This window comes from Pseudopipra pipra, chromosome 2 (genome assembly GCF_036250125.1).
Source record: "Pseudopipra pipra isolate bDixPip1 chromosome 2, bDixPip1.hap1, whole genome shotgun sequence".
NCBI classification, from domain to species: domain Eukaryota; kingdom Metazoa; phylum Chordata; class Aves; order Passeriformes; family Pipridae; genus Pseudopipra; species Pseudopipra pipra.
Window position 1 is genome coordinate 108,394,633 of NC_087550.1, and position 15,846 is coordinate 108,410,478.

At 43.9% G+C, this 15,846-nt stretch overlaps 1 protein-coding gene and 1 long non-coding RNA gene across 20 annotated transcripts in view; one reads left to right on the plus strand and one right to left on the minus strand.

Annotated features, from left to right (window-relative positions):
* Positions 1–763: 763 nt before the first annotated feature.
* Positions 764–12,753, plus strand: LOC135410271 (uncharacterized). Its single transcript, XR_010428594.1, has 2 exons — positions 764–4,801; positions 8,020–12,753. It is a non-coding gene; the product is annotated as an uncharacterized LOC135410271 (long non-coding RNA).
* Positions 10,532–15,846, minus strand: part of DMD (dystrophin) — a 1,059,271-nt gene continuing 1,053,956 nt past the window's right edge. For 13 of the 19 annotated variants that reach the window (XM_064646820.1, XM_064646822.1, XM_064646818.1 and 10 more), the window contains one exon: positions 12,271–12,965. In XM_064646820.1, coding sequence (XP_064502890.1) covers positions 12,868–12,965 — 98 coding nt within the window. In that variant the 3' untranslated portion in view covers positions 12,271–12,867. Of the gene's footprint in view, positions 12,966–15,846 lie in introns of all 19 variants that reach the window. The other 6 variants (XM_064646827.1, XM_064646828.1, XM_064646830.1 and 3 more) reach the window with 1 other exon arrangement.

Below are 15,846 nucleotides of genomic sequence, written 5' to 3' on the forward strand. Positions count from 1 at the left end.
CTGTGAGCCACCACTTCCAAGGGAATGGTGTGAGACCCTGCAGTGCCTGCTGTCACAAACTCACCTCTGTGCAGGGCTGAAGTCAAATGAAGCTTTCATTTTCTCTCTCACCCCTTCAGTCTGGTTTTGCTGCCTCACAGACCAGATGCTTGTTGCTGCTCTAAGCAGGATGGCTGAGAATGTCTTCATGCCTCCAGGTGCTCGGCCCTTCCCTCCACTTTCGCTCCCCTGGAATAAACCTTGCTGTGTTCCTTCTGGTCCTCAGCTCCTCCATCTCCTACTGCCACGGCCATGGTGGCTCCGGTCTGGCCCTGCTGCCTCCAGGGAAGCCACCGCTCCTTTGGCAGCAGAGTTGCCATGCCATGCCCCTCAGGAGAGAAGGAGGAAGCTGCTGCCTTCCCCATGGCACCCCAATGGCACCACGGCATGGTGATGGGAGAGGGGAAAACAGAGCTGGAGTGATCCCAGGACAGAGAGGGGAGCTGGGAGGGTGAATAAGAAGCAGTTCCTGGGGCAGGTGGGACTGGGCTGGGACAGGGTGAATGAGGGATAATTTGCAAACGTGAGTTGGAGCAGCTGGGGCAGCTTTTGGGGATTATATGTGAACTACTAAATAATACAGAACAGAAATATTTTTGGAAATCTGAAAGTCTCAGGATTTTTGTACAGCTGGCTAATATTTGGGCCACAGTGTTGCTTATTGCTTGCTTGTTTAAGAAAGAAAAGGCTTCTCTATTTCTGTTTTTACCACTGGGATGTTTGATCCAGCATTCCAGCCTGGCAGCAGGAGCAATAAGCCCTGGTTTCAGAGGACGCTCCCACTACAAGGTGGCATGAGCGTGCTGCAGGCTGCAAGGTGTCAGGGGCTATCCTCCCCCTGGCTGGGCACCTTGCTGAGCTGAAATGGAATTAAAAGCCACTTCAATCACACAAAGCAAGGACTTCCAGCTGGAGCTGGAGGGGTTAGTGTGGGTAATGAAGGTGCTGCACAGCCCTGGATACCCGGTCCCACTGCCACCCCTGACCATCCCCTCCTGGCAGCAAACAGTGAGCAGCCCTCAAAGCTGCCCAAGGCCCTCTGGTAAATGCTGGCACATCATGAAATCCCTTGCAGAGAATCAGAAGTACTTTGCAAATGATTTTCCACTCAGTCCAGAGGCTGAAGCTGTTGCAAATCATGGCTGGTTCGATCGTGTCTTTTTTGAGCTGGAAGGCCACGGGTTAATAAAAGTTTGATTAGATATATATATTTCTATATAACCCCTGCTGCTTTCAGACACATCTGTGCCCCCAACTGCTTTGCAGACTGCAGTGCAATCACCAAAGTGTAGTAAAGGCACTTGTCTGGCTGCAGAAGAGAGAAAGATTTGTTGTTTGCTTAGCTGTGACTGAAGAGAATATTCACTGTGTGCAGACAGGTTTGATTGTCATGTACGGCTGCATTTAGTGTGCTCAGTCAGGGATTCACACTTTAGACTGGTACAGCATCCTACCCATACATCATATTAAATATTAACTGGAGGGGAGCAGAGATATTTTATGCCTATTTTGTTTCATAGAGTTTTTATCTTTCTTTTCTTTCTTTCTTTCTTTCTCTTTCTCTCTCTCTTTCTTTTTTATTTTTCTTTCTTTCTCACTTTCTTTCTTTTCTTTCTTTCCTCTCTTTCCTCTCTTTTCCCCTCTTTTCCTCTCTCTTCCTTTCTCCCTTTCTCTCTTTCTTTCCTTTGTATTACAGGAGAAATGTCAGTCTCCAGGTTGTTTCCTCCTTATATTGCTATTTGCTGCCTTCACCAGAGGGCAGCGTAAAACCTGGGGTCTTGCTGCACGTTAGAACAACTGAAGTGAAACCCATGACACTGTCAAGTGCTTAAAATTAAAATGCTGGTTTGTGCTTACAGAAACAATGTGCACCAGAGCTTAGCAGAGGGCTGTAGAGTTCAGGGAGGGATGGTGAAATCGCCTGTTAATGGATGACTGCCTTGGAAAACATCAGTTGCCTTGTGCTTCTGCCTCAGCCAGGAAAGCTCCACATGAGCCTTTCATAAATTAAAATATTTCTGCCTTAAAGAAGCCCCTTCTGCAAGCATAGTGCTGAACAAGGTGCCCCACCACATGTGCCACCTCGAAATTATCTTCTGAAACACCTGGAGCCACGTGTAAACGAAATCACCTCAACTGATGAACTGTTCTCTCTCTGCTTTGCTGCCCCTGTGCATCCTCCTCATCCCTCACTTGTGCCAGGAACTGCCAGGAAGAATAGATTTGAATTCCACTGTGCAAATGCCTGACCTGGTTCCATGGATGCCCGAAGTCTCATCCCCCCCAGGAAGTAACCCCAGCCCTACTGTGCCATCTCCCTGAGGTATGTCTAATCACATGGAGGCACCTCTGCCAGGGGCTTCCCAAAGTTAGGCATGCACTGGCACACATGCACACCCCTCCAGCACCCATTTGAACACAAAGGTATTCCCCTATTCTATCTTTCCTATATTTGTATTCACACTACATGGGAGGATGGAGACTGCAGTAAACAAATATCCTGGGGCTGAGGGAAAAGCCCAGCCTGGGGAAAATGTGAGGTGGCTTTGCTTCGAGCCTGCTGTCTCCCCTGTGCTTCTGCAAATTGTGATTTGATATAACCCTTTCCTCAGCCCCTTCATAAGGGCTGTAACTGCATCAATATTTCTGATAGCATCATGCACGTGTTCATCCTAAGTAGGTTATCCTTCACGCTGCGCAACTTCCAACCTGCTTGCTGCAATTTATCAGTGGGGAAGGATATTTTGGGAATGATCCCGTGTCTCTTCTCCATGTCACAGGATAATGTGCTGCACATAATGAATCCCACCCGCAGGATTTGTCAGTTTCTTATGCAGTAACGACACAAAAAAAAATACATCCAGGTCTCCATTCCTCTGGATGTTACAGCTTGTTAAGTGACTGTCCAGTTCACAGCATTCAGCACTTCCCTGAGTGTTTGTTACACCCATCCATTAAAGTGCTCACCAGAGCCATGTGGAATTGCAAATGGGAGCTGCAGGACATCAGGACAGACGTACAGACACCTCTCCTCTGCACTATGTTTGAGACCGTCTGTCTGCACACTCTTGTGCCATCGTTTGAGATCTGCTGGAGGCACAGCTTGCTCATGGTGGCACTTTGTGCAAACATAACAGATTTTATGAAGCTGAGCTATTTGGTGTCACACGCTCGTCCTGACAGCGCCAAGAAAGCCGCATATAGTGCTCAGGGATGTGGGTGATGGTGCTATTCCAGCTCAGGATCAAAGTTCTCACAGCTCCAGGTTGATCCAGAAGGGACAACAGGGAGAGGGAAGGAAAAAGGGAAAGAAGTAAGAGCAGGAGCACTAACTTCAATAACCTTCCTTTTGTAGGTGAGACTATTAGGTGCCCAGACTTAGAAAATGCCAAATTTAGGTGGCATCATTAACTTAGGTTAAGGCTCCTTCCCCAGAAAGAAGGAGCAAAGTTTCTGAAGGCCAGAAGCCTCACTCTACCCAGAGGCTAAAGGTCCCGTTATCATCCCATACACATTATCCCTTAAAATGTTACAGGAGAGGGCAGAACAGTCCAGGGCAAGTGCAAACTCTTGGCTCTAGGATATGGCATGGGATAAATGAGGGAAGTGAGGGGCTTTCCACTGAGCCTCCCCTGGTCCACAGGGCCTTTTGAAATGACTCACTTCTGTGCTGTTCTTTTCCTAAATAGAGCAGTGCAAAGGTGAGGAAGAGGTGAGGAGGAACAAGGCGGCTCTTGAACAGCCCTGACCCAACAGAGAAGTCTATTCTGGTATTTAGGTTCCTGAGAGGTGAAGCACTTGCGTGCATGAAGCACATACCTCACTGTGCAGCTGCAGCCAGGTCATAGGAGTAACTCCCAGGTGAAAAGAAGCTGCAGGAAAGGGAAGGAAAGGCAAGATCCCAACCAGCAATGCTATCACCTGGCACTGGCAGCTCAGAAGCTGTAGGGCAATGTGTCTTTGTTAATGTAAACCCTGACTCAACAGGCATTCCAATGCACTGTTCCTTCTGTGGGATGCTGGCAGGCTGTGCCACACCCAGCTGGCTCTTTGTGGAACGTTGAGTGATTTGTGACTGAAGGCAAAAGGAAAAGGTCATAATTTGTATAAATCAGATGGAAGTCAGGAAAGTTATCCTGCAGGTGCTGGGCAAGGATCAAAATGCTGGGATCACTTAGAGCCTAGCTGGAGAAAAACTCTGTGCAGGGGAGCTGAGCAAATGTCTCCTTTTCCATTGGGGCTGGGGGGAATGGGTGGGAAGGCCATCCGAGCGCAATAGCCAACAGTCTGGAAAATATAATACCAAGTAATGCATGCCATAATGAAACAGCTACCTTAGCAATAGCTGATGTGAATTCCTTCATGGCCATGATTTCTATTCTCATACAAAAGCAAAAAAAATCCCTTTCCTGGCAGGCAAAATCAAAGGTGTCTCTTGCAGCCCTCTGCTCAAGGAGTTTTCTTCTAAACCACAGAACCATCACCATTACTTTGTTCACAGGTAATTACTCCCTGCAGCTAATTTGGAGCCATATTTGAAAGTGAAATGGAGATATCCTGTGTTACCCTTTTCCCCTCAGTCTGCCTTGGCATTATCATCGTTCTCTGCTCTGGTGCCCGTAGCAACAGTCACGGCCGTCCCCACGTGCCCCGAGCAAGCAAGACCTGCTGATGCCTGACATTTATCCAGCTGGGCTCTTCACCATGGGCTTTGCCTGCTGGAGATCACACCTCCTAAACCCCTCAGTGCTGAGGGATGGGTGTAAGTAAGCTGCAAAATGAGATGCATTTAGTGCCTAATTCCCTAAGTAACTTATTTCAGGTTTGGCTGCTTGATCTGCAGTAAGCTGTTCTAATGACTTTGAGTGTTTATCTCTTTAAAAACAAAAAGAAAATAGGCCACTCGAGTGAATTGCCTTCACAGGACATGAGCAGACCCCTTTGGAAGCAGAGTCCTTTGGGCTGCCTTTGGGGGTCTCGGTTCATGGGGGTTATGCAGCATATTGGTCATGTGGCCAACACAAATTCCACCAGCAATCAAGGTGACAACTCCTGTTCTCAAAAAAAAGTCCCCCCGAACTTTTAAAGAAACAAAAGAAGCGAAAAACCCACCCAAACAATCAAAGGAGAATCGGTATACCTTCCTGTAGGGACTGTAATAGTCTTCTGCACTGGTGCATTAAAAAAGAGATTCTCACTGAAAGTCTTCAGTGTTAGAGATGTCAAGAGTAAGAAAAGACAGAAAATCCAGTCCAAGGTTGCAAGGCATATATGGGACCCCAGGCCTACCTGGTCCCTACACACGTTCCTAAGTGTATGGAGAGAAGTGGGGAGCCCAAGCAGGAATGGGAGATGGGGGCTGGAGGTGGAGAGCCTGCTCTGTAAGTAAAGCTGTGTATTAGAAGTGGCACAAAGGAAAATGTTAATGGAGCATGAAAAAATGAGACTCAGTAGGGAAATTAGTAGAGGGGAATAAAAACCTCATCAGGAGGAAAGACAACACAGAGTGTTGAGCAAACGCATTGCCCTGGAAGGGAAGATCAGGTTTGTGGTCAGATGTCATTCACGGGGTTTGTTAAAAACATGAGGGGAAAGGGGTGTAATGAGGCTGAGGTGTGCACAGCCCCATAGGTGTCAGTGCCTGATGGGGAACTTGGGGTGACTTCAATTGTGGGACATTTTGGCAGCTGCTTGTGCAGGAAGGGGACAGGAGTGGGGCATTCCTTACACCGAGGGGGGACGAAGCTGGTGGGAGGTGGGGTTGGCGCTGGGGCTCCATTCCATTCTGCTGCACTTGAGTCTGAAGCATGGGGGCAGTGTGGGATGGGATTGGAGGTGAGGATGCGTATAGGCAGTCTGGGCGGGAGAGGGAAGTGCCTGAGGGTACAGCCAGGGCTGGCTTCAGTCATCCAGCACCTCAGAGGAGGGGTTGCCAGGGACTGTGGGGAAACAGGTCAGGACATCAGAAGCAAAAAATGACTGCAAAGTGACTGCACAGTAGAAGTCAACATATTTTTGTTGGGAGAGGACGAGCATCCTAAGGATTAGAGAACTTTTAAGGAATCCTTATATACTGAAAAAACTGCGGAGTAGAGACTTCCGTGTACTGTGCTCACAGCGTCTGATAAAAGCCTACAGGCACTAACAGTGTTGCAGCTTTGCAGTATAAAAAATACGAAAATAGGGAACTCTGGGGTTTCATGTGGGTACTTGCAGTTAAAAGACTTAAAGATGCAAATGGTCTTTTCCCCTCATGTACTGTTTTGACTTATAAGTTTTCTTAATGTAGGAGAGGAAGCCAGCAAAAAATGGGTAGAAAAAAACACCTGTACAATAAGTCATTGAAAGACTTAGTGGCATTTGTCTGCCTGCAAGGTTTTGCTGAAGGAAGGCTTTGAGTGAAAAAAAAAGATGAAAGAAGCTAAGTTATAGGCTTGATGCCTTTATTACCTTCTGCCAAGGCTTAAAGGCCATGCCAGCTCTGCCAGGTGTTTCAGAAGAACAACAAAAGAAGAAGTTACACAGATCCAATATGCTTACAGCCACTTCCCTTAGGAATCAAAATTCCTGAAGAAACTTCAGCAACTGCTGAACAAAATACTGCTCTGATGCTGCAAACCACAGGCTGTTACAATTTAAAATAAAGCTGAAATAATGCACATTGTCAGGCTTTATCTATTTTGACACAACCGAATGATTCACAGGCTTAGCACAGCAAAGGGCTTGTGCGTGCATGTCGGGGTGTGCGTGTGTGTCACACAGGAAGATGTGTGTTTCATGCCTCTGTCTGTCTGTGTGCATATTGGTATATATTCATGTATCTAGAATTTATTCTAACATACCTAATATTTTCCTGAGACCATGAATTTCTAAGCACATATTTGTGGTTGGTAGGAAAAACCCCAGTAGTTTCATGTCTTATCACCTGCAGCTGGCTGCAGCCTTTATCTAAACATTCACTGTGGGATGCAGCAGGGAATTATGCTGGCAACTGCCATTAATCTTCTGAGCAAAAAGAAGCATCTCCTACATCAGTGTTAAAATAAACCCATTTGTCTGGTGAATGAGGCACAACTAAAAATTACCCTGATGCAGAAGTAAAAATCCTCTTATGATGATATTTTTGATTATGTACTAGTCCACCATAGATCATCAGGAAGGGCATCTTTATGTAATGCAGACTGAACAGCAAGGAGTTTGAACAGTTTTAATTCAACAGTTTTATTCTTATTTTGGGACATGGTACCTGTTTTGAAATTGCTCTAACCTGACATTGTGTTGCAACACCACCAGTGGATAAAAATACTCTTATGGGTATCTCCCTGTATGCACAACACTTGACTCTGTTCCCACAAATACCTTGGGGTTTCACTGTGCCTCTCTTGTCCCCTGAACGACCATGCAAGGCCTGACCTGGTGTGGTCCTCAACCTCACCAGAAACCTTTGCCACTGCCGTGCTCCTCAGCTGCCTCACAGGTCAGCTGCTCGTCAGTTTGCTTCTGAGCCAGAATGGAAAGAGCTTTCATCTTGCTGAGGTGGGAGCACGACTTTGGAAGTGAGCAGGGGATGCGGCTCTCCCTTGCACACAGCAGAGGGGTGAGCAGAGAGCTGTGTCAGCTGGAAGATGTGGACATGCTGATGGCAGCTTCATGGCAGATAGGCATGAAGAAGTGGGAAGTTCATGTATGCCAGGGGCCAAACAATCTTTTTACAGCCTCATGGAGGTCTAATTGATGTATTTACTGAACTAGTCATTGACTTAATAAAATAATGCATTTTCAAAGAATCTCATCTTATTTAATATTGTTTTTAATGCTCTGAAAGACATTATACATGCAAAACTGCACTCTATGTTGTTGGTTTGGGTCATCAGATAGAATATGTGTGAAGGGAAAAAAATAGGGCAATGCTGAGCAAATTAACATCATTTCCTGGTTTCCTACTATAGAATATAAAAAACTTCCTTTTTTTTTTTTTAGGCACTTGTTGAAAATATGGACATACCAATGAGGATGCTCTTATTCCCGGAGATGATTTTGTGGAGAAAAAACAACCTCTTCCATTCAGCAGGAAAGACAATGAAAGATTGCTTTGTTGTTCTTTCTTTCCTGTATGTTGCATGTGTACCAAGAGGGGTGTGAGAGAGAGGAAAGTCTTAGAAGTAGTGGGTTGCTTATGTCAGCAAACAGGAAGAACTTGCTTGGACACAGCTAGCAAAAGGCATGTGCCAGCTACTGAATAAATGGCATATCCATTGTAATGCACAGATAATAACAGAAAGTCTTTACACCTGCTAAACAATTGCCAAGTGACTAATACAAGCCTTGGGTTGGCAAGCAGTAGGGGTTTAGGAAATAGGCTGAAAGAGCAGTATTTGTGAAGCCCCATGATTCACTTGTACAGCTACAAGATTTCCTTACCTCTCATCCTCCCTTAACCACAGGTGCTTTAAAAACAAGTTTTGGGCTTTATGAGTTACTACCTATGTGCTGCAGTCATCTTCCCCAGCTGGTAAGCAGCATTATCAGCTTATGGGGTTCATGTATGGAAGTGTTACACTTTAGTTGGTCTCAGCAGGTCCATTTTTCTTGCACAGATTTATGGTACTTTCTAGCAAGTTGATATGCTTGCTCTGAGCTGAAACAAATTCCCAGTGAAATCCTCTCAAGAAGAGGGAGATTTATTGGTTTTCGGCCTGACTGCACACATGTGCCCACAGGGAGCCAAAATGGGTCATAGCCAGTGAAATGCCGCCAGTGCCTGAGTGTGAGGCTGGGCACCAGGATGCTCCTGCTGCTCCTGCACCTTTGCAAGGAGGGGTAGATCAGGTCCATGCAGGATGTCAATACTTCATCCCCACCTTGCATAGTTGTTCTTCACTGCAGGGCACCTGATGTAAAACTGACATCAGCTGTAACATAACAGTAGCTTTGAAGCTGCCACTGGGAAAGAAGTGCAAGCAGCTATTGCTGGTTGCATGTGGGTGGGCTTGGAAGCACAAGCACTTCATCCAGCAGTCCATGGCACTTTGCCTGCTGCGCATATCCAGCCAAATGAGGCCGGGGATGCTCTCAGCAGGCACCACCACGGAGTGAATTACACCTTTTCTCCATCTTCTCCACTGCTTTCCCTCTTTTCCCCCATCCTAACTGAAAAGACAAGTTTGCTCTTTTTCCCATGTCAGCTGCTCCCCTCCTTGATTTCTCCTGCCCCATCACTGCAGCAGAGCAGGCACTGCTGCCCACACAGCCCCACAGGGGGGTGCCGGGCTCCTGAACTCTAGCAGGAAGCTGAGGGCTGGGCTGGGCAGCAGTGGTTGGGCTGAGAGGTGGCAATCAGGGGCTGTGCATCAGAAGATGCCCTGCATGTGCTGCCCTGAGCTGTGAAGGTCTTTTACCGTGATGGGCAGTGGGGAGCAGAGGAGATGTTTGGCCTCAGTGGGAAGGGAACATCCCACCCCCAGTATTGCTGACCTGGCTATCAGGACCTCAGGATTTCCATCATCTAGCTATCTATCTAGTGAAAAGGTAGAGAAAAGACTACGGAGTCTATGAGTAAATGGCAGCATGTTAAGAAGGCAGCCAAAATAAAAGAGAACTAGTCTTCCCTTCTGCCCAGAGAGCCAAGGAAACACACTGACCAGTAAACAGCCTTGTCCTTACAATAAGGAGGATATTTCACCTGAACTTATATAAAGAAAACATTCCTAGGAGCCATTCAAAACACCACTTTATTGATGGATGTTAGGAGTTGTAAATAATGGGGGTGTGGGCGTGGGAGAAATGAGAGAAGCTATCCTCCCTCTTGCTTAATTGAATTCAACAGGAGTCATCACTGGGGGCTGCTGTGCTTTGTGGATTGTGTAATCTTCAGGGAAGACTTGAATACAGCAAGACACACTGATTCACTTATGTAGGAGTGAATCCAGAGTAACCTGAGTCTGGGAGAGTAGATGTGGGATGCATATTTATTTCCTCAAGTGAATGAAATGAGGAAATTCTCACCTTCTCCCTCAACATACTATCAAAATCATAGGTAAACATATGCTGGGTTTGCCTTTGTATTTATAATATTTTTCATCATATTATTTCTACCACCAAAAAGTAGATCAAAGAAAGCAATGTGACACAGCTGAGTGGAGTCTGGGTATCAAAACCTACATGTTTCTTAGATATGAGAAAGGAGATGTGTGACCATCCTCTCTGCTGGGAACATACACTTCCCGAAGCCCCAGAGGAGAGGGGTTTCCTAGAATTATGCCTGGTGGCAAGGACACTAACAAATGCTGGACTGAACACTGAAGATCATTCTGGTCTGAAGCTCCTGCCTGTGATGAGGCAGAAAGTGTGGGGCTGGCAAACCCCTAAAAGCTTGGGGAGCATAAAACCAAGACTTCAACACGGGAGAAAAACCTCACAGCTGAGGCACTGAGATGCTGCTGGCAAGGGAATGCACTGGGTGAGTGCTGAACCACAACAAAAACTGCTGCACTTTTTATAACATAATTGCGTGCTTTATTGATATACACAGTAAAGCAGTATATAATACAATAGTAAGGCATATATTTGGTGAAATTTGGTATGTTGTGAAAAAATGCAGTAAAACAGAAGTTTATAAAAATAATTAGTAAATGTTACAGTGTTGGGTGTTAAAACACAATATATTATGATATCCAAGTAATAAACCAGTACTGAGTAACGATGTAATAACATGCCATATGGTATTTATGTTTTCAACTACACTGATTATGTTTTACAGTTTAATATTTTGTCATTATAAGGAATATGAAATAATTCCCAAATTATGCTTAAAAAAGCAGCAATAAAGCTTTCAACTTTTTAAATACTTTTTGACAGACTCACTCCAAAACTAAAGTAAAACAAACAAAACAAAACCCTGATGAAAACAATCGTGCAATCTGTTTTTCCTCCATTTTTTTTCTGAAGAGAAGGTTTAACATATAAGGGGGGAAAAAAAGAAGAAACCCATTTCTCAAATCGCAATTTAAACCTTCTGCTAAAAAAGGCCATGAGAAATAGTGAGGGTTCCTATTTTAATAAAGTGTTAAAAAAAGCTCTTTATTAGGAAAGCAGAGGTTTGGGAGGATTGTACTTATTTTTAAAGATTATTAACGTTGTTATTATTTAAACGATGATACCTGGTCACACAATGGACACGTGGTGAGGATGTAACATTGTCGTACATAATTGTCAGGAACACCACAAAACCAAAGTGAGGTAGAAATAGCATGACTAGCTATGTTCAATGTTAACTAGCATTCAAAATAAAATCTTTCCCAAGTTTAATTACAATTCATACAAGAAGAGGTAACAGATTTTTTATACTCTTGCAATATAAAGTCAGATGGTGTGTTTCTATGTATTCTAAGGTAAAATTAAAAGCTGGTTAAGAAAATGAAGTGGTAAAGCTTTTGCTGACAGCACCTCATACCCAAACCAATCTCTCCCAAGCTGCAGTCAAACTGGTTAATCTGTTTTGCTACCGGTTCCTCTCTTCCTCACGTTATTGTTAATTGTGCAGGATTACTTGTAGAGAGAAAAACAGGGAAGGAGAAAGGACCAGGGCCTTTGTTTTGGTGATAAACACCTCATGGAGCAGTGTGACTACCTTCACCTGATCACCACACGCGCGCGAGAACAGCAGTAACTCTTGTGCAGCCTTTCCCAAAGGTTGCTCACAGCGTTACAGCTCCTTGGGACTGGCTGCTGTAGCAGGCTGAGACACGGGACTGCAGAAAGCTCTGGTTGTACTGTCCAGAGGATCGAGGAGCTTCATGCTCATTAACAGCACTGGGAGCTGGACAATGCTCTGTGATGCTTTGAGGGGGTCAGGAGGGAACTTCTCCCCTGCTGAAGCACAGCCAGCAGGTACCGGACACCGAGCTCCGAAAGTTTAAACCAGTAAGGCAATTTCTACGTTCCTTTACTAACAGCATTCAGGAATTTAGTCAGCAGAGGAAACACTGGCACATAGGATGCTCATTAAATTCTTTCCTTTCTTTCTTTCTTCTGGGTTTTTTCTTTTTCTTTTTTTTTTTTTTTTTTAAATTATTTTTTTTTGCAGGTTCTGTCATGTAATGTGCTCTTTCATTTAATTATTGCAAACTAGCTGTGTAATTGCTAGTTGCTGTCCGAAAGCAGGACAGTAATTCATGTAATTCTTAATTTTATTGGAAAGATATGACATAACTACCTTCATTGGAAGTTCAGTTTTGTGTTTTTTGTGTTTTTTTTTTTTTTAAGCCAGCCCTAGTCAGACAAAACCAATGAGAAATGTAAGTTGGCCATTTTGGTGTCACTTCAGGAAATACTTTTTTTTTACTTTTCATTACGCAAGGAAAAGAACACAGGACATGAATCTCTCTGATGCAGTTACAGAGCTGAAATGAAACTAAACAAATGCACTGCCTCAGTATATTTTTTTTGTGTTTTTTTTAAGGGGGTTTCTATAAACAATTATTTTTATAAAGCACACTTTAGTTTACAATCTTTCATTATAACTGTTATAAATTTTTTTTAAACAACCCGAAATGCGTTCCATATAAAGAAATGGCAAGTTATTTAGCTATCAAGATTTTACATGTAGTTTTCTTATAATTTTTGTACAATTGCATAGACGTGTAAAACCTGCCATTGTTAACAAAACAGTAACAGACTTAGGAAACTACTGAAATCTACAGTATAGTACCACTACCCTTCACAAAAATATAGATTTGTTTTCTTGTAAACTCTTACAGTCTAATCCTCTTTGTAGTATGAATATTATAAAAACCATGCGGAACGCCTGAAGTTGTAAAACACATCTTGCTATTCTAACACCTTGTCGTCGGTCATCACTGTCACTAAGGTTTCCATCGCTCTTCCCAAGTCGTCTGCCATGTGGAAAAGGCTCCCTACATTGTGGCCTGAAAAAGAAATTCAAAGAAGAGGAAATTAAACAAAGAGGACATGGCAGCGTGTTGGTAGGAACATTTTACAGATCCATCACTCTCCATGTGCCGCTCGCCGCCATCCCCAAGGCAGTACACTGAAGAGCACTTTTCCCAAAAAGTGGACTCCCAGATGAGTCCAACAGGCTGTTGTTAGCAAAGGTTGGCAGGTTTGCAGTACACTTCAGCAGCAATACTGGCTTGAATTGCTATGGTAAACCATGATGACAATAAGCCATCACCCCCCATAGTGATAAAGCATCATCATTATCAATGTTCACCAAAAGCAACAATTAAGTCCATTGACATCACAGAAAAGCTTCTGACTGATGCTGAAAGTGTTTGAGCATTCAATGTTCTATCAAGGAGAAAACCAGAAACAAACAGATCAGCAGTAATTAACTAAATCATTAAACCCAAGAGCTCCCAGCAGGATACCTGCACAGACATATAATAATGACCAAACTAAGCAGCTCAGCTCATTCAATAATTTTTAAAATATCTTTTCCTTTTCAGACAGCAGTCCAGCAGAAACAAAGATGCCACAATTATCAACTAACTACTGTGCAGTGATTCATTTATACATTTCTTCTCACCCATAACCACTCTAAAGTCCTAAGATGGTATAACCAAAACCTCCTACACAGAAGTGATAAACAAACATGCAGTACAATTCTGGAGATGAAACCTGCAACTTCTTACATTTGTGTCACCACTGCTTCAATGGAAAAGAAAGGCAGCAACACTGATGGGCAGTAAGGAATGGATTCATCACAATTAGAGACCAAACAGACTTGAAGACAGGGAGATTAAATTGCCAAAAGTTGCCATTTTAGGCCCCTGGCATACCCTGTCTCGTCTCTCACTTCTGTTCAGAAGAGTGTGGGTGTCCTGCAAGTCTTCTGTCAGATTTTCAGCCTTCTATGATTGTCTCAAATACCTTCTGGCACCTCAAATGACAGAAACATCACATTTTAAACAGCTGAATCCCATCTGGAATCTCCCTCCTGAAAAAAGTATGACTGAAGATGGAATATGACACAGATCTAGTCACCATATAAGATGAGCACCGAAATCAAGGACTGAATGCTCAAGATTTCTTGCAAGGACAAAGAGGAATGAGCAGACAGAAGGTCTTAAAACAAGCAGAAGGAAATTATATTCCACACAGCACATAATTGTATTACTGAATTCATCGCCACAGGCTGATGTTGAGGCCAAACACATAAACGAGTTAAAAGAAGAGTTAGAAAATAATTGCTGAAGAAAGATTTTTTTAGATGCAAAGAAGTGCACGTGACCTCCAACTCAAGAAGACCCCTCACTGCAGTGTCAGCAACTGAACATTTATAACAAGTGAGGTATTACTAAACAAACTGTATGTTGCTGTGGCCTGAGGGGGTTTGATTTACTCTCTGAGAGCACTTGTGACAGAGTACTTGTCTGGAAAAACACGGGAGGTGCAATGCCATCTGCCCACAACTCTGCTTCCCAGAAATGCTTTGCAGGAGCCTGGATGCTGAGTCCTCACCATGGTCACTGAGGAAGGAGCACCCAAATGAAGGGAGGACATGACCAGGGCACCCAGGAATACACCTTTCATGCAGTCTCTATCTGTAATGTGCCAGAGCCTGACTGTTACCACTAAACACTTACATCGTGGGTGTCCCTCCTGACACAACTGTCTTCTCTGATAGGAATGAACCTTCACTGTGTGGCAGATCAGACTCACCATCCTTTTCCAAATGCCCATATATTATGGTTTTCATGCACTATTGACATTTCTACAGTAAAAAGAGCTTGGAGTGACATTAGTTCAGCAGCATTTACGGAATAGAATAAAATTACCTGAGAACCATTCAGAGAATCAGAGAATGGTTTGTCTTGGAAGGGACCTTAAAGACCATCTAGTTCCAACCTCCCTGCCACGGGCAGGGATGCTGTTCAATTGATCAGGTTGCTCAGCGCCCCATCCAACCCAGCCTTGAACACTTCAAGGGATGGGACATCCACAACAGGGCAGCCTGTTCCAGTGCTTCACCACCCTCTGAGAGTTTCTTCCTAACCTCTAATCTAAACCTCCCCTCTATTTAAACCATTGCTCCTTGTCCTGTCACTTATCTGCCTGCATAAAAAGTCCCTCTCCCTTCCTTTTTTATAAGCCCCTTACGGTACTGGCACAATGAGGTCTCCCTGAAACCTACTCTTCTCCAGGCTGAACAACCCCAGAGGTTTGTTTCTTCTGGAGAACTACTACCACCTTCTAAATTCAAATACTCTTTTTTAAAGTTGTTAGATTTTTTTTTTTTAAATGTAGCCTTCATTACTCAAAACTGGGCTGGATCTAAATGACAGCTATTCAACAAGCTGTCCATTCAGCAGTGAGCTGTGCTATGTGTGGCACAGTTTGCCAGATATCGATACAAAGCAATACTTGCTTCTAATCTGGTGACAGTTTGCTAATTGCATTAATGCACAGAGAAACAGATGCACCAACAACTAGCAATTTCATCCATAAATCATTAAAGTATAGCCACCCTATTCATCCTAAGCAAAAACTTGTAATTTGCTCATCAGCACGACAAGTAACCGAGTATGAAAAATTCCTGACAAGTTTTGGTCAAAATATAGTTTACTTTAAAATAAATGTATCCTACCACATGTATTTTAGATGTAAGGGATAATCTCTCTCAGTGACATCATGCAGGCTGAGATCAATCCAGCAAATTACACCACAAAAAGTGAGAATCTGACAAAGTCATATGAAAGCAAGAACATATATATGGGAGATGCTTATGCAAACAGGAAGGTAACTGCCCCAGGGCTGCTCCTACTTACCTGAAACTCTGACATGGCT